We start from the raw sequence: 26,626 nt of genomic DNA, 5'->3' as shown, positions 1-26,626 counted from the left end.
GCTTCCGACAGGCTAATTGACATAATTTGAGTCAATTGGATGTGTACCTGTGGATGTATTTCAAGGCCTACCTTCAAACTCAGTGCCTCTTTGCTTGACATGGGAAAATCAAAAGAAATCAGCCAAGACCTCAGAAAAAAAATGGTATACCTCCAAGTCTGGTTCCTCCTTGGGAGCAATTTCCAAACGCCTGAAGGTACCACGTTCATCTGTACAAACAATAGTACGCAGGTATAAACACCATGGGACCACGCAGCCATCATACCGCTCAGGAAGGAGACGCGTTCTGTCTCCTAGAGATTAATGTATTTTGGTGCGAAAAGTGCAAATCAATCCCAGAACAACAGCAAAGGACCTTGTGATGATGCTGGAGGAAACAGGTACACAAGTATCTATATCCAGTTTTATATCGACATAACCTGAAAGGCCGCTCAGCAAGGAAGAAGCCACTGCTCCAAAACCGGTATAAAAAAGCCAGGCTACGGTTTGCAACTGCACATGGGGACAAAGGTCGTACTTTTTGGAGAAATGTCCTCTGGTCTGATGAATCAAAAATAGAACTGTTTGGCCATAATGACCATTGTTATGTTTGGATGAAAGGGGGGAGGCTTGCAAGCCGAAGGACACCATCCCAACCGTGAAGCACGGGGGTGCTTTGCTGCAGGAGGGACTGGTGCACTTCACAAAATGCATGGCATCATGAGGGGAAATGATGTGGATATATTGAATCAACATCGCAAGACATCAGTCAGGAAGTTAAAGCTAGGTTGCAAATGGGTCTTCCAAATGGACAATGACCCCAAGCATACTTCCAAAGTTGTGGCAAAATGGCTTAAGGACAACAAAGTCAAGGTATTGGAGTGGCCATCACAAAGCTCTGACATCAATTCCATAGAAAATTTGTGGGCAGAACTGAAAAGGCGTGTGCGAGCAAGGAGGCCTACAAACCTGACTCGGTTACACCAGCTCTGTCAGGAGGTATGGGCCAAAATTCACTCAACTTATTGTGGGAAGCTGGTGGAAGGCTACCTGCTACCAAATACTAATTGAGTATGTAAACCTTTGACCTACTGGGAATGTGATGAAATAAATAAAAGCTGAAATAAATCATTCTCTCTACTATTATTCTGACATTTCACATTCTTAAAATAGTGTTGATCCTAACTGACCTAAGACAAGGAATTCTTTACTATGATTAAATGTCAGGAATTGTGAAACATTTAAACTCAGTTATTTGGCTAAGGTCTATGTAAACTTCCGACTTCAACTGTATATACCAGGCGGTGTCAGAGGAAGGCCATAAAAATTGTCACTCCAGCCACCCTCGTCATACTGTTCTCTCAGCTACCGCACGGAAAGCGGTACCGGAGCGCCAAGTCTAGGTCCAAGAGGCTCCTAAGATAGCTTCTACCCCCAAGCCATGAGACTCCCGAGCAGCTAATCAAATGGCTACCCAGACTATTTTCATTGCCCCCCCTTATCTATGCATTGTCACTGAAATAACTCTACCTACATGTACATATTTACCTCCCCACCGTTGCCCCCGCACATTGACATTGACTCTGTACCTGTACCCCCTGGTATATAGCCCCACTATTATTTACTGCTGATCTTTAATTAGTAGTTCTTCATACTTTGTTTGTTGATATTTTCTTAACTGCATTGTTGGTTAAGGGCTTGTAAGTATGCATTTCACTGTAAGGTCTACACCTGTTCGGCGCGTGTAACAAAATTGTATTTGAAGCCAGCTGTTAGTGGCTTGTGGTGGACTGCGAAGATGACACTTTCAAAACGTCCAAAAATGACTGTCTGGTCAACTCCAACCCACCACTTTGTGATAGGTCAAATTAAATGGTGGGAGGGTTACTGGTGGTTGCTGCTTTTAGCGGAACTCTTCGCTAGTGCAGACTGTAGTAGGTGGGGGACTTATTTCATCTCTGCATACCAATCTCTGGTTTATGATCACACACACAGTTTCCGTAAGGATTAATAGCGTTTTTCTTTGTTACTGTAGCTTGTTATTTGCCACTAGGTATAGCTAGCTAGAAACAAACTGGATTTGTTAAGTTAGCTGCTGACCAGACCGCCCGCGTGTGAATGCGCTATCACGCGCATGTTGAGAATAGGGTAAACGGAGTTTGTTTCTAGTCATCTCTCCTTCAGGCTTCTTCTTTGGACTTTATATGGTGGTTGGCAACTGACTTTGAATAACATGTATGTGTACATTTCATTTTGCAGCGCACGCGATTTGAGCGGTGTAGTCAGCATGTTAGCTTAACAAAACCCAACAAGTCTGGTCGCTTAAGTTGATTTGTTTATTTCAAGAAATTATTAAAAACCATGTAGGTGAAAGGTTGGCTGGATAGCTAGCTGGTAGTGCTGTCAACTCTCACCAACAGAAACTAATGCATAACACCAATTGTTCACAACACCATCTACTATATTGGAGTGTCCCAGACACAAGCTCAACTTGGAAGCTCTGTGTGTATGTGCGTGCATATACTTGAAAAAAATATAAAAGCAAGTTACATTCCATATAAGGAAATTGAAATGCATTCATTAGGCCCTTATCTATGCCTTTCACATGACTGGGAAGGGGCGCATCCATGGGGGGGGGCCTGGGAAGGCGTAGGCTCAGCCAATCAGAATGAGTTTTTCCCCATAAAAGGGCTTTATTACAGACAGAAATACTCCAGTTTCATCAGCTGTCTGGGTGGAGAAACCAGAGGTGGAGGTCCTGGGCTTGCGTGGTTACATGTGGTCTGCGGTTGTGAGGCTGATTGGAGGGGCTTATGGTAGAAAAATGAACATTACATTCTCTGGCAACAGCTCTGGTGGACATTCCTGCAATCAGAATGGCAAGTGCGCACTTCCTCAACTTGAGACATCTGGTGTTGTGACACAGCTGCACATCTTGGTGGCCTTTTATTGTCCCCAGGACAAAGTGCACCTGTCTAATGATCATGCTGTTTAACCATCTTCTTGAAATGCCACACCTGTCAGTTGGATGGATTATCTTGGCAAAAGAGAAATGTTCACTAACATGGATGTAAACAAATTTGTGCACACAATTTGAAGCTTTTTGTGTGTGTGTGTGGAGCATTTCTGGAATATTTTCAGCTTATGAAACAGGACATTTTACATTGCGTTTTATTTCTGTTAAGTATAAATGGATTTGCAGGAAGACTGTTTTAATATGTGCTAACTAGTCACAGACTTGAATGGAATTGAAGCCCACATTAAGAGTAGATTAGTTCTGCAAAATACTGTGAGGTACAAGGGAAGGCTCTTTGGCAAGAGGAATTACTTCTCTAGTACATGTGGATGGCAAGGTTGAAACACTCTACATAACACTTGAAGATATTACATTTAGTTAGTATGGACACTTATATTAGTAGTGTTTTGCTACAAAAGGAGAGACTCCACTGCAGACAGCTTTTTGTCTACAAACTGCACCCTTTCTAAAATTGCTTTCACTACAACTGAAGCCTTCTGTAGACACCAAGGATCCATCTTTCTGTTGGTGTTCTACAACGTACATCAAATAAAAATGAAATATTTTGAGCCGACGGTCTTAAAAATCATCCATGGTGGGAACGGATTATAAATCTTCAGGATTGGTGGGTCCCCTGTGGGATGGTTGAGCTAACATACAACCTCATGCTAAATCGCATTTGCCTTAGTAACAAGAGCATTTCCCAGGATGTAGACATATCTGATATTGGCAGAAAGCTTAAATTCTTGTTAATCTAACTGCACTGTCCAATTTACAGTAGCTATTAAAGTGAAGTAATACCATGCAATTGTTTGAAGAGGGTGCACAGTTTTGAACGCAGTTATTTAATAAACAAATTAGGCACATTTGGGCAATCTTGATACATTTTGAACAAATACAATAGTTCATTGGATCAGTCTGACACTTTGCACATACACTGCTACCATCTAGTGGCCAATATCTAAATTGTACCTGTGCTGAAATACTATATTATGGCCTTTCTCTTCATTTCAAAGATGATGGTACAATTATTTTAAATTTCTTTTTTACCAGATCTAATGTGTTATTTTTCTACATTCCTTTCACATTTCCACAAACTCAAGTGTTTCCTTTAAAATGGTACCAAGAAAATGCATATCCTTGCTTCAGGGCCTGAGCTACAGGCATTTAGATTTGGGTATGACATTTGAGGCAACATTTTTTTAAAGGGACTGATCCTTAAAATAGTCTCATGTTAAGAACAATTATACCGAGTTGGACAACTGGCCAAATAAGGAAAACGCATTAATGGTTACTTGAATCAGAAGCTAGCTGCCTTTTCAGGGAATTTCGGGGAGTAGTTCTGTCAAACGTATCACTCAGTTCAGAATCCTCAAGAGTTTAGGTGGAAGACTAATCCACTCAGATTGAAATGCTGTAAAATAACACTAGTATGAACTAGTAATACAACGTTGGTATTAAGATTTCCTAGGTTTGAGTGTTGACAATGTCCCTGTGAACATATTTACAACTTGTGGTTTGTTTCATCTACTTCTAACATAGGTCAGATGTTCGTAATTGTGCCTAAATTTGTCATCAGTCATTTAGGACAAGTTATGTGGCTTAATTTAATATGCCCAGGAGATGGCTCATTTACTGAAGAGGGGCTGGACATGTTCTGGAGATCCAATCACTGGACAGGAATTAGGTTTAGAGACAAACCAGGTGTGCTAATTGGTGCAGTGCCCTGGGTATATTCTCTGAAACCCAAACTCCCAGCCTCATTCTTTGCATACATGAGTATAATTGAGATTTCCCAAATGATTTGATAATTTGGACCTGCTGAGAAATAAAAGGCTGAACTTTGGGCTATTTGGCCCCCTTTATCTTTGCTTCTTGACGATAAACGCTTTGAATGAAAAACATCTGGCCTGATCAAATGGCTCTCACAGAAGTAAATCATGTCAGCGGTTTACTGAAGGTTCCATTTCATCCTAATCTATTTTTAAGCTAATATAAAGAGCCTCTAGCTCCCCCAGTCTGTTTCTTAACCAATGAGGAACCTAGAACTAAACTCATTTGTACAGAATCATTTTTTTATTTGTTGGTTTTTACCCGACAAATCAGTGCTCAGACAGAAAGTATCCAAAGCACTGCCTCAAACAGATCTTTCCTGTGCAAATGCCTCGGGGGGGGCAGCAGCAATCGCAAACTGACGTACTACCAACAATATTGTAACTGTATCCCATTTCAGAAAATACCTTACGTGCCCTAAATCACCAAGCTTGTTGAACACTTGTGCACTTTTGAAGAGCCCTGTAGGCTGGTCTCGACTTCCCTGCTTGGGGTCTTGTTTAGAGACTCCATGTGGTTGGAGCAGATGCTGCTCCGTGTTACTACTCAGGTTGGAGACCAGTTCTCCTCAAGGTGCTTTAGCAGCATTGCCTTGGGAGTAGTGTCCTGTCAGTCTTCTCAGAGCATGCCCAGCACACACATACCTTAACCTTTACGCACATGAGTTCCAAATATCTCTAATGAAGAAACCCTGTGGTTTGTTTTATTTTAATTTAAATTTTTTTGTAAAAAAAAAATTATGCGCATTATGTCAATGCACTCACTGTACCAAAATGTGATGATGTATGCAACAGGACAGTTAACCTGCGCTGCCTGCTAAATATCTATAGGCTATGTTTCAACTTATTTTTTAACCAGTTTGAATTGAAGTGTGTTAATGAATTCACATAAGTAGCCCATTTCACTGTTACTGACAATTTGTTTGAGGCTTTACTGAGCCAGACAACTTCTCTCTTCGAGAGTCCAAGCACTTCCCCTGTTTCCCCAGATCAAGTATGAAGAAATTGCACATCTATAGTTAGAACAGGCCTTGCACGGCCTCCCGAGTAGCGCAGTGCTTGAGGCATCACTACAGACCCGGGTTCAATTCCAGGCAGTCTCAGCCAGCCGTGACTGGGAGACCCATGAGGTGGTGCACAATTGACCCAGCGTTGTTAGGCTAGGGTTTGGCACGGCCAGAATTTCCTTGTCCCGTCGCGCTCTGGCTACTCCTGTGGTGGGCAGGGCGCCTGCAAGATGACACGGTCGCCAGCGTGACAGCGTTTCCTCCTACACATTGGTGAAGGCTGGGTTAAGCGAGCAGTTTGTGAAGAAGCAGTGTGGCTTGGCAGGGTCGTGTTTCGGAGGACGCATGGCTCTCGACTTTCGTCTGTAGGGGAGTTGCAGTGATGGGACAAGACTGTAACTACCAATTGGAGAGAAAAAGGGGTAAAAAAGACCAGGCCTAAATTTCCCCCCCCCCCAGCTTGTTCAACATTGGAAGTAATTTTGTACATCGTTGTTTTCTTTACAAATAATAACTTTGGATATGTGCGTTCCTATCAAAGTGCCTTATTTTCTGTATATCGTGTTGTCGTTTCTTCTAGCATACTGCATGTATGGCGCCTGCGTTTCCTGTTTTGTTCACATTTTCAAGTACTGGTGACAAATCATGCATTCCGTTTCTTGCATGTTATAGTGAATGGGATTCGGGAGTTTGCGCTTGTCAAAAATATAAACAAATATGGCTGCCATCAAAGTATTTAGCTGCTGTTAGCTAGCTGACACGCATCTCATTTCCAAACCATATTACATTTGTCCCTTGTGCTCACCAATGATATGGTACATTTTTAAAGAAGTCTAACTGTTAGGTTGCTAACTTTAGTTTTTTTGGTCAGTGAAATCTGTTATTTAGACTGGTTTATGGGGCGGCAGGGAGCCTTTGTTTAGAGCGTTGGGCCAGTAATCAAAAGGTTGCTGGATCGAATCCCTGAGCTGACAAAGTAAAAATGTCGTTCTGCCGCTGAACAAGGCAGTTAACCCACTGTTCCGACGCTGTCATTGTAAATAAGAATTTGTTCTTAACTGACTTGCCTAGTAAAATAAAAAAAAATCTATTTTTCAATAAAGGTGAAATTGAGGAATAAGGTTGAAGACCTTTATTTCTCATCGGTGGAAAACATTGTTTAGATGCTTTTCAGACAATGCTCTTTAGGCGATTGTTGCATCATACGTTCAGTTGCTACTGTCCCTATCACGTTTTTGCTGTGGTTCGCTGCAAGGACCACTCAACAATTATCACAAATATGTGATCTTACACGCCAAAGGGTTAATCGGAGCGCGCTCCGTTCACACACAGGACCGCCTGTCTGTCGAGGTGGGAGGTTGTGCAACAGTTAAGCTGCTGCACCTTAAGTGTGATGGGTCTGCAAACATTTTCACAAAATGGGCTCATTTGAAAGTAATAAAGACAAGGGGATTTTGCAAACAGACACACGCCACAAAAGAACCTCATTCAATTTTGTGGAGTGATGGTTGAGAGGTAGAAAGATATTCCATTGGGGATGGGCCTTTTTGTCTTGATGAGCATGTGTAATGCATCAGTTTGGAGTCATCGAGGAGAGAACAAAAGGGTTACATTACTCTGGGTGATACCCAACTATTTACTGATTGCTGTAATGGTCAGATATCGGTGTTGTTTTCCAACATCCCTGTCTTCACTGCAACCTTCAACATTGAGTAGAAATTGATTTGAAAGGAAGTGGGAAATCCAGTCTTATTTGAACGCACCAAACCCCCCCCCCCCCCCCAGCTGGAATCGCTGTCAGATGTTGGCAACTTTTGCATGTTGAAAGCGGGGGGGAAAAGCCTACCTCAAGTTTAGCTCATCAGATTGTGCATAAAAGGCCACTTCTAGCCCTTTCAAAACTTGTTTGAGGATCTTGGGCTGAATCCCAGATGACACTGATTAGGACACTTAGCTGTTCAGAGTTTATCGTGCCTAGATAAGCGTTGTCATAGCTGAAATGTGGTGTTGCCTGATAGCGCCATGTAATTAAGTTTTCTTCAAGCAGAAATGGAGGGTGAAAACAGCTCTCTAAGCTTTAAGCATACAAAGATTTGTGAATTCTTGGAGAACTTTTGAAAACTGAGGTCTGTGACGTGAACCTAGTACTCGAGAGTAGGAACGCAGTAATAACCACAAAGGAATGTAAGCCTTTTGACACAACTTTTGAGTGCACAATGGGGTCATGAACACTTAAAGTAGAGTTGTCGTACTGCTCTTTTATGGCGGTGTAAACTTTTCAGTTTTCCTGTAGCCCATCTGTCAGTGTTGCTAGCCCATGTTCTAATGTCAGGCAGAGGGTGTTCTTGCCCCTATGGTGGCTGTAGAACCCCTAGTGTGGTGGCGTGTAAATTGGTTTCTCCCACACTGCACAATTGACCCTGCACAGATGAACAGTGATAAGTCACAGCCACTGTGGTCAGTGGCTGGCTCCATTCTTGTCTCCCGTTTCATGTGGAGGCAGCTGAATTAAAAGATTTGTGGTCGATTTTTGGAGCACCCCGAGTGGCCTGGGAGTACTTTTTTGCAGATGGGGGTTTCTCCTTTTGAGGCTTTTGCCAAAGTAAATTGCTTGGTAACTTAAATGTGGCTAGAGCAAGACCCCCACCCCCCTTTACTCTGCATGTATGAAGAAAAATATAAATAATCCTTTCTGCTCTTTTTTTAATTTGACAGTGAATTGGGTTTTCCCACAATTTAATCAGTGCCTCGATCCCAAATAAGGACTGCAAGGGGGAAACCTGTTACTGCTGTGCTTTTATGGCTCTCCAGGGCCACTCAGTCAGAATCCAATCTTGATTGCACTAATGAGTTTACGAAAAAGCTTAACATTCATTTAACTGTTTTACTTTCCTTAAACCCTGCAGTGGTCTTTTATAGAAATGCGTACACTGAGGCAAATACTCACTACAATATTTGTATTACTGTTAACTTTTATTTCCCTCCATCTCTTCCAGGTGCTTGTGAATGACTTCTTCCTGGTGGCTTGCCTGGAGGACTTCATTGAGAATGCCCGTCTGTTCATCTTTGAGACTTTCTGCAGGATCCACCAGTGCATCAGCATCAGGTGAGACCAGGGAGTGATGTTAAAGCACCAGTTGGGGAACTGACAGGAAGGACTTTGCAAGAGATCAGTCTTTGCTAGACCGTTGTTCGCCATCACTGTCCAAATGCTAAGATGTGCACCATGCACTACAGTGGCCAGCTCAGACGAGCTAAAGTGCACAGGAAGGTCATGACAGTCTGTCACCAGCCAGTGAGCTTGCTAAGCAGACCAGCTGCAGGAAGAGGGTGGATATGTGCAGTGATTACAGGAATGCCCCCCACAGATAAGCGTTTATTGCCCCTTTCCCCAGTCAAATACACTCACATCTCCACATACACATTTTAGGGATTAGGCAATGGGAGCTTTAACTGCTTCCTGGTTGTTCTGCTCACTAAACTTTTAAAGACCACCTCAGTGAGAGACCAAACCAGGGACAGGTTTCTCTCAGGGAGAGGTCAGGGTTTAGATGGGCTTTGACGGCTTTAGATTTTGCTAGCTGCTGATGCGGGGGAGAGAGGAACAGCGTAGCTCCACTTCTGAGTCGTCCTGGGTCAGGGTTTCTAGTGTTCAGGGGGTTCTGAAGTTCTCTTTCTTTCCCAAGCCTTGTTACATCCACTACAATAAATTTACCTTGGATAGTCACCAAAACAATAGTCACCAGTCAAAGCTAATTATGGTGAGCATTGGGGGGGGGGGGGAAGGTAATGGTCCACAATTAAGGATTTGGCTGCCTCTTGTGCATCTCTTCTAGAAAATAACAAATGTATAGCTATACAGATTAGGCACATCTAGGGCCCAGTCTACCAGTAGCCCTCATCTTACTGTGGACTTCGCTCTCTCTTCACTCTAGTCTGATATACTACTTTATTTTTACCTCACTGCTTTTAGTGTACACTGAACATTTTGTACTTGTGGAAATGAATTTGGAAAGACATAGTTACTGTACTAAGGCAAAAAGGGTTATACTCCAACTTCTAATGGAATATGCTGTCATGGACATTGAATGAAAAGGGTGAATGAATTATAACTTTTGACAGAGAAATTATTGCACTGCCTGTTATACAGAGCTGTGGAGGTCTGTAGTCAAGGTTGAACCATGGAACACGATAGGGCTCTGTCGAAATCTCCAGTTGCAGATTGTCTGGAATTGATTAGGAGTCCCGGCTCTTTTTTTTGGCAGACTTGCTGCAATTGGATACATTTACTTGTTAAAGACCACAAAGGTTAGTGGTAACAGTAGGAAGTTGAATTGTGATGTTTTCTAAAATTTTGTCCTGTGTTTGTAGGTCTTTGTTAGCTGAGATTGTAAAGGAAAGGTAAAACAGAGCGGCGCTCGGCAGTGTCAGGGATTTCCGTGTTTATTTAAAGCCGTTGCGATGACGATGGACAGAACACACAGTTTATTTTTGACAAACGCTCAAATTCCATGTCATTAGTCTGCTACCCAGAAGCCCTCTGCATCCAAGCATGGACTCAAATGAATCTGATCCCTGTTTTTAATGAGGACATTTTTACAGCTGTTGGCTATGAAGGTTTCACAGATATTTAGCTCGCTTTTTTTGCCCATGGCATGGGACGAAAGTAGGCCAGAAGTGTGGGTAGTTGAGTTACTCTATGCAGAAAGGCTCATGTAAAAAAGGAAGCTAAATGTGACCCCACGATTTGAGCTTATGCTCCGTAATTGCATCCACATATCCCTTTGTCTAGACTTGGGTATGTTTTTACAATTTTGATTTCATTTTTTGGATTCACAAACTTAATATTACCATATTTGACTTTCTTTGAATGTTAATAACCAGTCATTTTTTTCTAACATTGACCTCAGATGGTACACTGTCCAGTGACTTTGTCAGTACGTACATAAGACCGAGCCGGTCAGCCGACACTGAAATGTGGCACATGGAATGGTAGTGGACATCTTTTCCCATCACAAGAAGCCGAAAACGGGTGTCGTTCCAAATGGCTTGGAATCTCTTAATGCTATCATATGGTAGTGTTTAACAATGCATTCGTCTGAGCCCAGCCACTTTAGAAGTGCCCCCTTCTTATGGGAGTTTTCCCTCTATAACAGTTATCCTGACCTCTCTCCCTGAGTGTGAAGGTGGCCGAGAGACTCACAGGAGTCGTCGTCGTCGTCCCCCCCCAGCCTGAAATTGAGTGCTGAGAAGCCAGTAAGGGGTTGAAATGAAAGCGCCCCCCCCCCCCCCCTTCTCAAGGAACAGGGCTATGGCTGTGTAAAACAAAACACGTGAAGGTGTTCTAGTTGGCTTAAAGGCCAAGGGATATGTCAATAGTTGAGTTTTGTAGGTCTAGGCCCCCCCCCTTACATATCCCCATCTTCTGAATTTCCAGGTTAAGATAAAAGTTGAGACCTTATCTATAAAGGAGATAAAGCAGAGTCCTTTGTAAAATATGATACATGAATGCTCTTCCCCAGGAAAGCATTGCCAGATTTCCTGTAATGAATTACAGAGTAGGTTGTTATCACTGAAGTTGTCCTGGGTGCATGCAGGGGCTGCCCTGGGCCTTTTGGGGCAATGCGCGTTACTGTGGTATGCTGGGGAGATCACATTCTGCAGGGGGTTAGGGCCGAGGTGAACTCGCCGTGAGGAAACTGGGTCATGTTTATTTTGATCTCGGATCTGAGTCTGGTTTGACTGACATGTGCCCTCACCTTGACAGAATCACCAAACAAACACACTCTGCGTACCCCTCTGCGGCAGTCCCACATCTCTTGGGTTACATTTTGAAACTGAACAGTGTTTATAGACGTACACCAGGAATTTTGCCCAAACTGGTGCGACCTGTGTGTCTCCTTTAGTGTTGATTGTGTCACTCCTGGATAGCAGACACATGTTAGCCATCACGACCTAATCTCACGTGAGTGGACAACTGACATGGGGGGGTTTCTCCCCATGCTTGTTAGGTCCTTCATAATGAGCCGTAAGTGCAATTTTGTTTTCCGCAGCATTTTGCCGTAATTTAGTCATTTGGGTATGAGTGACAGGTTGGTCATACCCCTTTCCACTCCTCCAGCCCGTGGGGATTCAACGTTAATCAATTCTTAACTGGTGTTTTTCTCTTCTGGTATCCACCTCAAACACTGCTGTGGTGAAAGTGGTGATGGATCATCACGCTCTTGTTACTTGGATTTCCCCGCGGCAGTGCCTCTTTATGCTGAGGTAATGCTGTTTATTATTTGTTTTTGTTTTTTTTGAGCCCCTTCCAGACACTGATGTAATTTCAACCCCCTCCGTACGTAGTTTTGCTGCTACTTTCAAAAAGGATGCCAAGCTGGGTCAGAGCGGCGAGAATGTGTTTTTGCTGTCGGGCCTTGAGGTAAGGCAAACATTATCCCAAATGAGGTTATTTCCAAATGGGAATTTACGAGGGAGAAAGTCTTAAAGAAGTCAGCATTTGGGAAGTGACCGTTGAAACGGTCCTGCTGGTATTGGCAACTATTGTGGACTGGATCTGATCCAATAGCGAGAGGTGGTTTGGGGTGGCGAGGGTCTGGCATACTCACAGGTCTGTCTCTCCATCTCCGTGGGGGAGGGAACTTGATTAATGGAGCAGGAAATTATAATTAGTGGGGTGCACTTTTCATACAGTCCTCATAACCCCACGGTCCACACACACTAGTATCTATGTTGTTGAACGAGTGTATTAATGAGGTTCGTTCAAGAGGTGTGCGTTGGGTGGGCTGTGGGATGCGAAGGAACTAGCTATACTACTTGTGGTGGAAGAGATGGGTATATTTATAGGCCCCTAATATGAAATGGGGGACCAGCAGGAAATGTGGGGCGGGTGGGAAGGAGTGGGTCTAGATGGTGGTGGTGGTGGTAGTAGTATCAAGGGGGTTTAGTAATTTTCAAAGCTGCAAGGGAGGCCAGCTGCACTGGCAAAGGCTTTGGATCAAAGAGGGCCAGGCGCCCACCACCTCCCTCTCTCCCTCGGTGACACATCCATGTCCCACCGCTCTATCAAAGAGCTCCACGGCAGCAACCTGGCTTTCATTTGGGGACAGTAGCAGGTCCCGCTCTGTCACGGGCAGGCTCTGGGCCAAGGTGGGGTGAACGTAAGTGTGTGTCCAGGAGAGGACATCAAAGAGTAAAGTGACTGGCTAGGGAGAGAAACTGGGATTCCCACTGACTTCTCTAATTGCGTTAGCCTGGGGAGTCATGAAATCTTCTGTTCTAGTTCATGTAAGTTCATTTGCGTGTGTTCCCCTGATCCGGTTTCTTTGACACGTCATTGTATTTTACTTTATAGGCCTTTTAGCCTAAGAATGTGTATGACTTGGTAATGTGTTAGCATTGTCCTGTTAGCTTTGTTAGTCTTAATGCAGCCCTTTCGTCATATTGAGTAGTGTAGCAAATGTGGAGGTATGGCATCAGACTTCCACTGAAAAGGCTTGTCATATACACCAAGTGTACAAAACATTAGGAACACCTTCCTAATATACAGTTGCACCCCCGCCTTTTGCCCATAGAACAGCCTCAATTCATCAGGGTATGGAGTCCACTAGGTGTCAAGTGTTCCACAGGGATACTGGCCCATGTTGACTCCAATGCTTCCCACAGTTGTCAAGTTGGCTGGATGTCCTTTGGATGGTGGACATTTCTTGATGCTCATTGGAAAACTGTTGAGCGTGAAACCCAGCAGCGTTGCAGTACTTGACGTGCTCAAACCGGTGCACCTGCTACCATTTAAAAAAAAACACGTCTCCATCTACACTGAGTTCAAGTGGATTTAACAAGTGACTTCGATAAGAGGATCATAGCTTTCACCTGGTCAGTCTGACAATGAAAGAGCATGTTATGTACACTGTGTAATCTTGGCTTTTCTGATGTGTGGTCTTTTCTGCTGTTTGCTTCAGTACATTAGAGGCTATACCCAACTTTTGCCCCTAGGAATAAAATGGGCCCAAAAAGGGTCCCATGAAGGGACAAATATTGCCCAGAAATGACCTCATTGGACAGAGGGGTACACCTTCCCACGCCCCAGTTGATTAATGTGGTGTGTGTATATGAACTATATAGACAACACTAAGGCCACATTTTTCATTAAACAATTAGCAACTTCTGTACCGCTTATTTAATCGGAGAACACGTGTGTATTGTTCCACTCGCCTTCTAAAAATCCTGTTTCTCCTCTGCTCCTCAGCATGCTGGCAGACAAGCTGAACATGACCCCCGAGGAGGCGGAGAGATGGATTGTCAACCTTATCCGCAACGCCAGGCTGGATGCCAAGATAGACTCCAAACTGGTGAGACTGACGCCCTGTCTGTCTGCCTCGACAATCAATGACCTCTGCTCCCACGCAATTGATTAGTCCGTTTTTTTCTTCTTTTTTTACTCCTTCGTAATCGGGGAGCTTATTCTCCGGTGTACCTCTAGATGCAATATAAGTGCATAACTGTAGAATGACTGAGACGAGAATAACAAGGCATGGGATGGGCCATTATCATAATAGGAGGGTATACAACACAGTACGAAGTAGGCAACCACAATACCTTACCCTTTTTAAGTCCTTGTTCTCCTCTACAGCTCCACATTGGGTCTTGCATGTTTTGGCGTACCCATCACTGCGCAGAGTTCTCTGTAATCAGCAAATCATACCCTAGCCACTCTTCCTGGAATGACATAGAATTACCTAGATGTGCACTGAAATTTACATAAATGTGTCCCGGGCGGTTGGCGACACGGTGGCGTGTCTGTGAGACCAGATGTGATTGGCTCTCCCCGCTGTGTGATTAGGCCTAACTGTGTGCCCCTCGCCCTGTCCTGTTCTTATCCAGGGTCACGTGGTGATGGGGAACAACGCTGTGTCGCCGTACCAGCAGGTGATTGAGAAGACAAAGAGCCTGTCCTTCAGGAGCCAGATGCTGGCCATGAACATCGAGAAGAAGATGGCCCACGCCAGCAGGAACGAGGTAAGCGAGTTTGTCACCACTACCCACCCTCCCATCCCTTGTCAAAGACTAGACTACCCATTCCCTTTTCCAACTGACTGTGACTCTTACGTGGGTGGACACAGTTCAAAGCCCTCTCGAAATGATCAGCTCAGAGAGAACAGGGCTAGAAGAATGTCGACGAACCAGCTTCAACAAAACGCTCCACTTGACACGGAATCAGCCAGTAAGAGCAGGTTTTAACGGAGCTAGCGGGCACTTTCATCATCCCATTGATCTTCATAGGCCTAATGACAAGGTAGATGTCAATGCCGCCATAAAACAGGGCCTGTGCCCTGTGACTCAGCTACCGCTGCGCAAATAAGGTCGATTCGCACACTAGCCTCACTGAACATTACTCAAACTACGGAGTTCCCTGCACTTAGTACAGGTCCCCACAGATGTTTGCCTTGGGGTCCAAATTTTGGTCTGTTTTGATCTTGACCGTGTGAGTGGTATGTAAGACTAATCCACGAAGGTAATCCTCAATGATCACACACATCCCTGAGCCCCACCCTCTCCCCATGCCAGCAGTGCTCCTTGAAGTTAGGGAGAGAAGGACATGTCTGTAAAACCAAAATGAAACGGATTCTTAAACTTTTAAATGAGCCAGTCCACCGCCTCCCTTCGACCCCCTCAGATTAGTTTATTATAAATATATATCTAATCACAACGGGGCCAAGTGTGCTTTAAATGTCCCCCTTTTAACTGTCCAGTTCTGAGTAAGTATCTTTTGATGTGTTCAGTTACCACCTCTCTTGTTTGAATATCTGCAGGAAGAGAGCTGCTATATCTCTGTTTAGTCAAAGCAAAGACCCTCGTTAAGAGGCTGCAAACAAGTGTCATTACATTCTCAGGGCTACAAATCACTTCTAATACATTTACTACCTGTCATCTGGATGGGCTGTTGGGGGTCCGTTACGCATGCATACACACACGGGCGGGGACACACACACTTGCTCACATTTTAAGTCAACTTCAAGTGTTCGACTACATACACTCATGGGGATTTCTGTTTCTAATTCATCATATAATTCATTAAAGCCCAGAAACAAAATACTGTATGTCTGTCAACTGGTAGTCTAACCTCTCTCTCCCCCCCCCCCCCCCCCCTTTTCTCCTCCCTTTTTTCTCTCCAGACACCCAACTGGGCAGGTCAAGAGACTGGCTTTTAGCAAGACACCACCGAGAATATTTTTATTCCTGTTCCTACACAGCATTCCCATCCAGCAACAACATCCTGTTTTTTCTGCTTGTCCCTCAAGGAGCAGAGGATTTTATTTTTTTTTGCTCTTGGTTCAAGTCATCAGTGATTCAATAAAACAGACGTGCAAAAACCATTTTCACCAATGATCGCTTTATTTCTGGACATTACAGATGGTGGTTGAGGCTTAAGTGGTTAGACTTTTTTTTGCATTGGTAATACTTGGCAGTTGTAATGTGTGCATTAAGTCACTGAGTGGGACAGTTAATACTGTTTTGGGTGATGCGGCTCATGTATGCACTGTAATGATGAATGAGTGTTTAGGCTATTGGGTTTCATGGTGTTTTAGTGGCCCGGTTCACCATGGCAGTCACACAGGAGGGGAAGTGAGAGGAGGGGAGCAGACAGAGGTGATGTACAGTTAATAGTGGTCATACTCTCTGCCAGTCATCTTTCCCTCTGAGGACATGAGGGACTCGTAAACCTCCATTAGCCCAGACTAATCAGTTTAATGTGCCTCTTGCTCCCCCCTTCTCTCACCAACTCTTCCTTCAGCTTCTGGCTTTCTCATGTAACTTTCTTTCTCTTTTACCTCTCAACTTGACCTTGTTCTAAAAGGGGAGATGGTTTCAGGTAGGTGAATGCTCTTGTGAGTGACTAGTGGTTCTTCGGTAGACAAACTTTCATGGGCTGCTACGTCTCTGGGGGAGCAAAGAGGTGCTTCCAGCTTCCATTGGCACTCAGGGCTCGGAGCCAGACGATTCAAACACTGACGTCACCTTGGACCAGGCCAGCGGGGAGGATAAAGTGATTGGTTTACCGGTCCTTTGCCATGACGCATCATGAAAATAAAAGTTATCCTAGCCCTTAATTATCATTCACCTTACCAGTGCACTCTCCTGTATTGTTTTAGTAGGATGTCCAGACCAATACCAGACTTGCCGCAAACAGCCCTTTGACCACAATGTCTGTCACTGCACTCGAATAAAGAAATAAACAGTCAGGCAAAAGGTCACTATCGGTTTTGGCTGGGAAACTTCCATGGTTCTGTTTTTACACATTGTCCAAGGTTTTCCCCCCACAAAAGGTTTGCAAGCGGTCCCAGTGATGAAATGGAAAACTTACATTGTGTTTTTATTGCTTGAGGTTAGAACGCTTGTCTTGTATAAAACCAGTGTGACAAAATGTGTAAAATAAAATGTCATGGAAGGTCTCTGGTTTTTGTCTGTGGGGTGGTATTCCTATATGACGCTGCTCCTCTTTCCATTATCTACAATCATTTTTAATCATGCTCTGTTCCATGGCTATATTTGAATGCTTTCATATAACTTAAGCTTTATATTGTTAAATAAAAAATTGAATTGTTTTCACGACAAAGCCTTTGTTAGTGAGTTAACATTCATTACAAAAATATTTTCTATTTACGGTCTTTTTTTCATCTTTTTGACGTCAGGCTGAATTGACCTCTGGCTTTTCAAAAGAAATCATCCAAGGTTTAGATGTTTGCTTTATATACAAGGACTACGTATGGAGCGTAACATATGCATTACACCAATCTGTAACCTCTGGGCCTCAGTCATTTCCTGAAACTCTGCCTCCTGTTTATTTTGAGTAGAATATTGCTTCCCGATTGGGGGCAGACAGTTGTGTCCTGATAAGTGCCCGACACAAACTAATTTCCTAAAATAAATAAAAGATTAAGTGCCACACCTAGTGGTCAAAGGGGGTACAGCATTTACAGTCTATTTCTACCAGAACAGGAGGTGAACACTATGGTGGACCTAGGTGGGTATCAGGAAATCTCAAGTAGGGTATAACCTGGGGTTTTTCTGGTCTTTTTTTCAGGACCGGTACTAGGCCTATTCTCTGGTATTGCTTTTGACTTACCTTTCAGTTAGTTTTGAGGTCATGCAAGTATGTCTAGTTTTGTGTCACTTGATTAGGTAGATTGTTTAACTGTTAAAGTTACCAACTTTATATCACATCCATTAATGGAGCAAATAGTTGTCCAATCATATTACATTCTCCTAGAGTAAGGCTTTACATCTTTGAAGTTGCATGCATTCTTGTTTCTTGAGAGCAAGAATGACGGCAACGATGAAGGTAAAACGTTGATGGTGGTTATGATCATTGTCTTCCCAATTTATCCATTAAAATTCGACCATCGAAGCCATACAACTATATGTTTTCTTTGAAATCCTAAAATGAGACTAACTGGCACTACAATTCACTAGCTTTTCGAGACATGAGTAGGTCTATTTGTCATATAGTGGAATTAACAGTATAACCATGCAGGTACTAGCAAGACCACTTCTCATTGGTCAAATGGGAATAATTGGAGGACCAAACAAACTCCGTTTCCAAACCCCATAGAAAACGACTTAAAAAACGTAAAGTACCGTAATATTTGTTATAATTTGGAATTTGAGAGACAAAAGGTCATTCAACATCCAAACTAGGGGTGATAGCCTTCAACAATACCCCACACAAACGTCACGGGTTGTGCGTAATTTCACACGAGAACCAAAACGGCTGCGATTGATTTGTTTCATGCACTAGGACCCTGAGGGAGCCTCGGTGTAGCGTGAGGACCTAGGCAGCTAAATAACATGTGTCATCTTCATTATCTAAAATAATAAGAAAAAAAACACTTCACTCTGGTCAAGGGGCTTCTAATTCTGAGCAGCCCCAAAGATCTAGAAATCTCCACGTGACAGGAGCAGCTATATGAGAAAGCAGCCCAAGCATCAGGACCAGTAGTAGCCTACCACTTCACCTCTGCTCGAAGCGCAAAATGCAGACAATCTAGAGGAGAATCTACTGGCTTCATATCCTTTGCTTTAAACCCCAACGTAAAACGGGACGCCCGAATAGTGTAGACAAGTTTGCTGGAGTGAAAAAGGACACGCTTTCAGCGGGGAAATAGGTATTATCGGAATAAAACTCGTGTGCGTCTCAAGGAGAAGGGAGATCACTCGGACCTCTGTTCTCTTCCAGAATAACTTTTCATGCAAGAGGGATGCTGTATGCTCCAGACCCACTGTGGCTTTCTGAAGTGGATTTAGACTGTCACATATGCAGGTATGTTTCATATTGTGTTCATTGTTAAACACAGCTTCTTGCGCTCATTATATTGGAAGGTTATTGCTTGTTTGAGAGGCGTTGGAATTATTTAATGCCAAGCTCTTTTGTCGAGAATGGAGAGTAAATTAACACGTGTGGCAGAAAAAAAAATGTTTCATTGTTGCAGTGTATTTAAATACAGTAGGCTTAGCCTCCTAAACTCTTTAGATAAAGTATTTTCCCCATGTTTGGATAGATGTGGATATCGTCACATGTGTTATCATAATAACCCATATCTTTCTTTTTACAGCACTCAAAGGGACACTTGTGAATGAAGGAACGGTGATCTTCATAAAATGATATTATTCCGTGGTGAGATACTATGTTGTCGCTGCTCGTTTAATGTGTGACAAATTGGAATCATTCAAGAAACTGGAGGAAACGAACCAGATAATTCATCCCAAACACCATTGGCACTTCTTATTCGAGTCGGAACACCAGCCGTCCAGATGCAGTTTCGACTTTTCTCATTGGCTTTAATCGTGTTGAACTGTATGGAGTACAGCAACTGTCAAACGCAGTCAAATCGCTGGAGGAGGAACAAAAGAGGTACGTGAAAAAAATCGTCTATCTATGCATACATCATCCTTGCCAATGTGACAGTTGAGAGCGAGAAGTTTTGGATAGTTTCTGAGACAGCAACGTTAGAAAAATAAAAATAGACATGGTCGGACAGATAATATTGAACATTTTGAGACCACGAGTTTAATCAACATTTGTTGCCATTGTATATCCGGTTCTGCTTATGATGATGTCATCATAACCATGATTAGATAATTACCTTGCCAATGTATTCAAACATAACTCGTTGGCATGTCTCCTACACACTGACTATCATCGCCCTGAGCACGGTATATTGATCAGGATACAGTGACCGTCCAGCATCCTGAGGTCTAGGGTTAGGCTATTTGAGGTGATGCATATCTGGTAAATGCGCTCGTGAGTTCCTGGATGAGTTTTATGCGCTCTGCAATTATCACCCGACTCCCGGTATAAGATTAAAAGCGCAGTGAAAAAAATGTATTCGATCCACCTAATATATCCATCCCGCCAAAACGAAAAGTCCCACAGCGCTGTAAAGCAGTAGCCGAGTCTGTCCAGACTGTGGGTATGTTTCACGAGGCAACTGTTCGGAACTTCATGAGTTCAACGTGGAAACTATTTTTCTAAATTGTAACAAATTGGTGAGACTTCACCACTCAAAGACGTTGTTAGTTGTATTACTAGATTACAGGTAATTCTTGAAGTTCTGTTTTGGGGACATTTTGACAAATGCGCAAAATGTGCGTCTTGGACACATAGCGGTCATGGTTTGCCAACGCAAAAAAAATGCCTGATAAGATTTGTGATATTGTTATCTGCTTCATATTTCTTACGTAGTTGCTGTTGGTGAGTCCTTTGGTCAAATAGCCTAGGTTACCCCAAATTGCTTCGGGCTCTCTGTGCTCTTACCTGTCCGCCTGTCCTTGCCAACAAAGAGAGGTCTGTGTCTTTAATTAAATGTGGTACTGCTTAGTAGGCTACAGCGACTAGACGGTAAAAAGCTGGTAGTGCGGCTCTGTCTATCTATTGTGGAGCGCAGCGGCTTAGGGGGGCGTATTGTGGGAGTTTTAATGAATAGATGCTGAATCCCCTTCCCCTGCCATATGAATTCGACCTCTCCAACCTCATAAGCTGGTTTTAATTGATCTCATAACCGCAGAGTTATCTTTGAACAGTTGGTACATGCATAACAATCGCCTCTGGGGATTTGGCCCATTGGTAAAAACAGCAATGTGAAATGAATGAGCAGACTGTGACCATCAGTGCGTCTGCTGTTAGCAGCACCTCTCTGGATCTGTGACATAAGAAAGGTCCTTACTCCGGTGGTGGCAAGGGAGAGAGGGAACACTGCTTAATCTGAAGTGCGTGTGCTATTCCTTATTGATCCCATGGTAGCCTGCTTATAGCACCAATACCCTAAACAGAACATGTTACAGTGTGGTGTGGAGTACAGTAGGATGATCCTCTTCTCAATGCAAGTTTTTTTTTGGGGGGGAGGGTTGTAAATTGTAAGGCAATCACAGATTGAATCATATGCAAGGCATGCCAGGGGGAACCTCCACTTCTGGCTGCAAGCCTTCCACTGCCCATCTGCAAATAATCAAGCAGTCACTGTGGGGTACTTGCACAGACACACTTTTCTCTGCTCCTCTATTTTTCTCTTAGGATTGGGGTGATCTCAGATGCTCCGTAATATAATGTTCTTAATGGGATCAAACTTTTTGGCACAGAGTGGAACTGGTTAAGTTTAAGTTTGAGATGTTATAGGGAGAGAGGCCAATTGATAATGGCATAGATGTGTGTGTTTGTCTGTGTTTCTGTGTTTGTTGTTGATAGAAGTGGTTGAAATGCTTTTGGCTAACAGGCTAGAGAGGTATAACCCGTGTGTGTGTGTGTGTGTGGGAGGGAGGGAGGGGTGGGGGCTGGAGGTGGGGGTGAGAGCAAAAGGTTAACTCATACATTTGACCCTGAGGATGGGATTAGGCTGAGCTGTACACACATCACCGTAAACTCTCTGAACATCTCGAACTGGATGCTCCAGCCCTCAGCAATGTATGGGTTTTGTACAGATTGTTTTTTGAGGGAAGGTGGAGGATTGGTTCCTGTTGTTTTGGATTGGAATGGTCCAACTGAGGCCAAAAGCGACATTTAGCACACACTGGCAGGCAGCCAAGCTTTAGGTTTTCACTTCCTTCCTTTATTTTTTTATGGTTATTGAGAGAAGCATGTGAGAGAGAGATCACTGTTCAATATGCTCTGAGAGGGCTGAATATTTGTGCCTTGCCCCGAAGGTTCACCATGACAGCTCTGGAACGCAGCAGTAACGCAGTGAGGTTTCCAAATCAGTCTGGAGTGATGAGTCCCAGACACATTTTAAAAACGGAATATGGAATTGGTCACGTTAAGCTCCCCAGGCATATATATTTTATGCGTAAAGAAAAATATCCTGTGTGTGGAGGACCAAATTTCTTTACCTTTCAGGCTGAAATAAATTCAAAGAAATTGGCTGATATAAGTAGTAGAGCCTTTGCCGTTAACACGCAGGAAATGATTGGATTAGCTAGTGAAGTGTATGGGAAGGAGACGGGTGTATAATAAGAGGATGCAAGAGTGAAAAGCAGGGCTGTTCTAGTCGGCAACAGTCTGGGTTCAAAGGCAAACTGTAAGAGAGTCAGGCTAAGGCTAAATGAAGGGAATCTGTGGTGTAAATGGTTTGATCATGTCTTGCAAGCAGCTCCCATAATCTACTACATGACTCAATCCTCTGTTCCACTGTAGTTATTGTTTTTTTTTCTCTTCATATAAAACCGATGATTTACACCTCCTTACTCCCCCACCCTGCCCACTAAAAAAAGAGGAAATCATGCCAATGAAGCCTGCTATGATATCATTGCTAGACTCAAGGATATTGGTTTTCATTTTTATTCTCTGGCTAATGATGCCACCTGCTGACTACATAAAAACAGACTCAAGTACCAATGTTGCCTGGAGGAAGAGATGCACCATGGGTCAGGGGAGTTTGTAAATTCACTACTAGGAAATGGCTATAGTAGTGAAAGACTGTGTACAGTACTGAAGAAAAATGTACCCTTAGTGTTCTGTAATCACTCCAAGGTGAACTTTGATTTTGTAGGTCAGCTGTTTCAAAAGATCATAGAAATTATACGGTTTTGAATGTCCCCACAATCTGATCTTTTACGATAATAAAATAATCAGAATCAGATTAATTCAAATAATAATCTTCAGCTATTTTTCCAACGTTGCCTGAGGAAGATTCTAGTAGTCAAAGTGCGTTTTCCCGTTGTGATGTACTATGCTGACTGCTCCTATATGTAGTATTTGTAAATATATTCTGTTAATAGTTTACTAAAGTTATTTGCAACGTACTGGCCGCCTACTCTTCTTCTTTCTCAAAATGATATGAAACAGATTTTGAGATTAAGATACTTAAAGATGTACTCCAGGATCTTAAGCAGAACAAATTCGTAATATATCATCCATACCAATTGCAAAAAAATATAATAGTAATAGTATTTGCAGGACGTAACTGGTTCGAATCCCCAAGTCGACTAGGTGAAGAATCTGTCGATGTGCTCTTAAGCAAGGCACTTAACCCTAATTGCTCCTGTAAATCGCTCTGGATTTAGCGTCTGCTAAATGACTAAAATGAGAATGTAAAATGTACATAATTTGATGGCATAGTACACAGAAAACGGGCACTACTTTCAAAACTACTGTCTGAAATTATACAAAACTTCGAGATTGCATCTCTAAGTAACTTTGTAACCACTAAGTGATAATAAATTATCTTGATTGTGTCAAAGTCTACTTGAATATGCAGTTTGGGCTTATTTGAGGAAACGGACTCAATTAATGTGAGATAAGATGAAACACGGTGATGATGCATCTAATGGAAAAAGTTATGTAGAACATCCAAGAATCAGATTTGTTAGTACTGTACCTGCTAAAGTTGTATTCATTAGTCACCAAACAGAAGAAAACAGACTGAAACAGCGGAGGGACTACCAATAAGAGACACTCATTTTTGTTTCCCTGTTTTCTGTTGCTTGTAGTATGAACACACACATTCAAAGGGGGAGACAGACAAGAGCACCTCTTTGACAGTGTAGGTAACACAGAAGGATATGCCTTACATTTACGTTTTAGTCATTTAGCAGACACTCATTCAGAGCTACTTATAGGAGCAATTAGGGTTAAGTGCCTTGCTCAAGGGCACATCAGCAGATTTTTCACCTAGCCTGGTACTGGCCCAACGCTCTTAATCGCCAGACTACCTGCCGCCCTGAAAGCACTCAGACCGCACTTGCTAATACTCTGACTTTTCTGTGAGAGAAATGGATACAAATAGCATGACTGTAAGTCAATTTGGATAAAAGCGTCTGCTAAATGGCATATATTATTATATATTGATAGTTTATGACTGTCTATTAAATAGCTTATTGTCCCTCTTATTGTTTGGTGGACACGAAGCCATTTCATCTGACTGTGTGTGAGCGAGAGAGATGTGAAGGAGTGAGTCAGAAGGTTTGTAATTTAAGTTGGAGATGATTTGGAGAGAATGAATGTGTGTTTGAGTGATTACCCGCCCCTCCCCGACATGGAGAGGGAATGCTCCACGGGGCCTCTCTTAAACCAGCTTTGCCACTCTGCCTTTGGAAAAAGTGAAGAGGGACCGCAGATGGCATGTCTTTTAACAAGGCTTTTTCACATAATGCCACTCTAATCCACGGGACGGGCGCCCTGTATCCTGCGTCTCTCTCTCCTAAACCAGGAGGGACTGTGTGACTTTTTTTTTATTCCACAGCAGCAGTGCGTTTCTCCTGGCTGGTTATGAAGGAGCTCTGTACGTTGTGTCAGCGCGCCAAGCGGCACATGGAACGATCGCTTTACGGAAACGCTGAAAAGCGATCCGTGGTTCGTGGTGTGGAATAGCAGTAGCCCCTCCCCCCATCCTCCCAAGTTCTGCTCCTTGCCGAGGGGGCTTTTAAAGATGAGAGGGATGAGAGGGAGTGGAGGGACGGGGCCGGGAGAGAACATATTTAAGCAGATCAGCTGGATGTGGCTGAATGTGAGCAGCATCACCTGAGAGGGATTACTGCTCGCCAAGTCCTGACCTGAGCCCCGGCTGCAGCGTCTAAAAGGAACCGTGTTCCCTTTCTCTTCCCAGGCCCCATCAGCCAAGCCGTTAATGTGCGCGTGTGTGCGGATATGTTTGTGCGTGCGTGCAAGTCTTTATGCAGGTGTGTTTTTGTGTCTGGACAGTTTTGTGGAAAATCATCGGCAGATAATTCAAGTTTTCAGCTGCATTGACAAATAAATTCAGTAACAAAAACAAAACCTGTGAACTACAGTAACTGTTGCGGCGAGGTCAGTCTGGTGGGACCCACTAACCCAAGCATGTCCATCCTGTCTGTCTGTAGTGTAGCAGACCTACTAGGTCTCAGTCACAGCCGTATCAAATGAAGCCAGTGAAAGGGTCCTCAGTCCTCAGTGCACCGATGCCATGCTACACTGGTGGAAATCCCCCCTGAAGGAAAAAACAACACAGGTGTCATGAACTTGTAGTCAGGCTCGGAGAGATTCCTCAGGACCCACGTGACAAGCTGTGTTATCTGTTTCTGTTTTGTCTTCGTTTTCTCTCACCAGGAAAAAACAATGTCTGTTCACCCTCTGCCTAATCACCCTCTGGCTAGCCCCCTTCACCCTATAAACTCAATTCGCCCTAATTCATTTCAATTGGCACCAACACATAGATTTCTGATTCGATGGCGTTCCAGTCGGTTCACAAACTAGAGGGTTTAGGTTTTTCCGCTTTCTCCCTTTTTTCTGTGCGCTGTTTCGTGTCTGAGCAATGACCGAGGAAGATCCATTTCACACAGAGGAGAAGGCTAGCTTTGTATCACTTCTACACGTTTCCATTTATCACGTCACTGCAGAGAAACAGTCGTTGTGTGTAGATTTGGTCCCTGTTTTTTCTTTTTCTCAGGGCAATGTACAAGGGGGATCTTCTCTTCCACCCTCAATCATTGTCATCAGAGGATTCCATTATGTTGGCAACGCTAAATGCCGAACAGATGTTTTTCTTTCCGGCTACATTTTACCACACTGTAAAAGTTCATTTTCGGAAATGTGAAATAAAATGGACTTATTATATAAATCTTATAATACACTCCATATTTCCCAGTGGTGATTGGAAACTCCAGAGCTGCAGACAAAAGGTCCAGTGTCCCTTTCGAGTGCGAGGGGAAATTTTGTAACCCTCACCTATGTTATTCTCTCGATAGCGCGCCTGCCTACAGCAATTACACCGTAATACGTTTTCGTATAAAGCTACTAAATATGGCCAGCCAGTTTGGTTCGATACTCTTGAGTTTATTAGGCCGTAAAAGTCATCATGTGGGGGTCGTTTCTAAGTGGCGTGCATAAAACAACAACACAAAAGAAGCATTTCAACACGAAAGTGAGTCATGCGAGGGCTTCAGAGGTAGGAGAGCGGACCAGAGACAGAGAGACGGAGGCCCTCGTCAACTAACCTCTCACTATACTCATGTGAAGAACAACACTCAAGCATTTACTCAGCATTTACTCAGTGCAGTGTATTGACAATAACATGGTCACAACTGGTGTGATTCTTAAGGAATACTATACCAATGGGGATCAGTATAAAAAAATCAGGGCATATGTTAAAAGCTGGAACTCAATGACCAGCAGTTTAGCAGTCGTGGGCTGCAGGTGATTCACATCACCACTCCTAGGGACATAGCTAGAGACACAAGGGCAGGCAGGGAATAGGGATCGTCCAGTGTTGTACTACTGCAGTGAGCCACATGTCTGACTCTTGTTTGCCATGTCTGTGTGTGTT

The 26,626-nt window shown here is 43.4% G+C and overlaps 2 protein-coding genes across 2 annotated transcripts in view; both read left to right on the top strand.

Annotated features, from left to right (window-relative positions):
• The window catches only part of eif3ea (eukaryotic translation initiation factor 3, subunit E, a), a 57,978-nt gene extending 41,765 nt beyond the window's left edge, over positions 1–16,213 (top strand). The window contains exons 10-13 of the mRNA NM_001141695.1: positions 8,831–8,940; positions 14,086–14,188; positions 14,721–14,855; positions 16,013–16,213. Coding sequence (NP_001135167.1) covers positions 8,831–8,940; positions 14,086–14,188; positions 14,721–14,855; positions 16,013–16,048 — 384 coding nt within the window. The 3' untranslated portion in view covers positions 16,049–16,213. The remainder of the gene's footprint in view (positions 1–8,830; positions 8,941–14,085; positions 14,189–14,720; positions 14,856–16,012) is intronic.
• Positions 16,214–18,674: 2,461 nt separating this feature from the next.
• The window catches only part of LOC106583742 (R-spondin-2), a 78,474-nt gene continuing 70,522 nt past the window's right edge, over positions 18,675–26,626 (top strand). Inside the window, exons 1-2 of the mRNA XM_014168289.3 lie at positions 18,675–19,158; positions 19,451–19,749. Coding sequence (XP_014023764.1) covers positions 19,650–19,749 — 100 coding nt within the window. The 5' untranslated portion in view covers positions 18,675–19,158; positions 19,451–19,649. The remainder of the gene's footprint in view (positions 19,159–19,450; positions 19,750–26,626) is intronic.

The sequence above is a fragment of the Salmo salar genome, chromosome 02, assembly GCF_965601325.2.
Source record: "Salmo salar chromosome 02, fSalSal1, whole genome shotgun sequence".
Lineage (NCBI taxonomy): Eukaryota > Metazoa > Chordata > Actinopteri > Salmoniformes > Salmonidae > Salmo > Salmo salar.
Note: the sequence above shows the minus strand (reverse complement) of the source record. Positions and strands in the feature narration are given on the sequence as shown.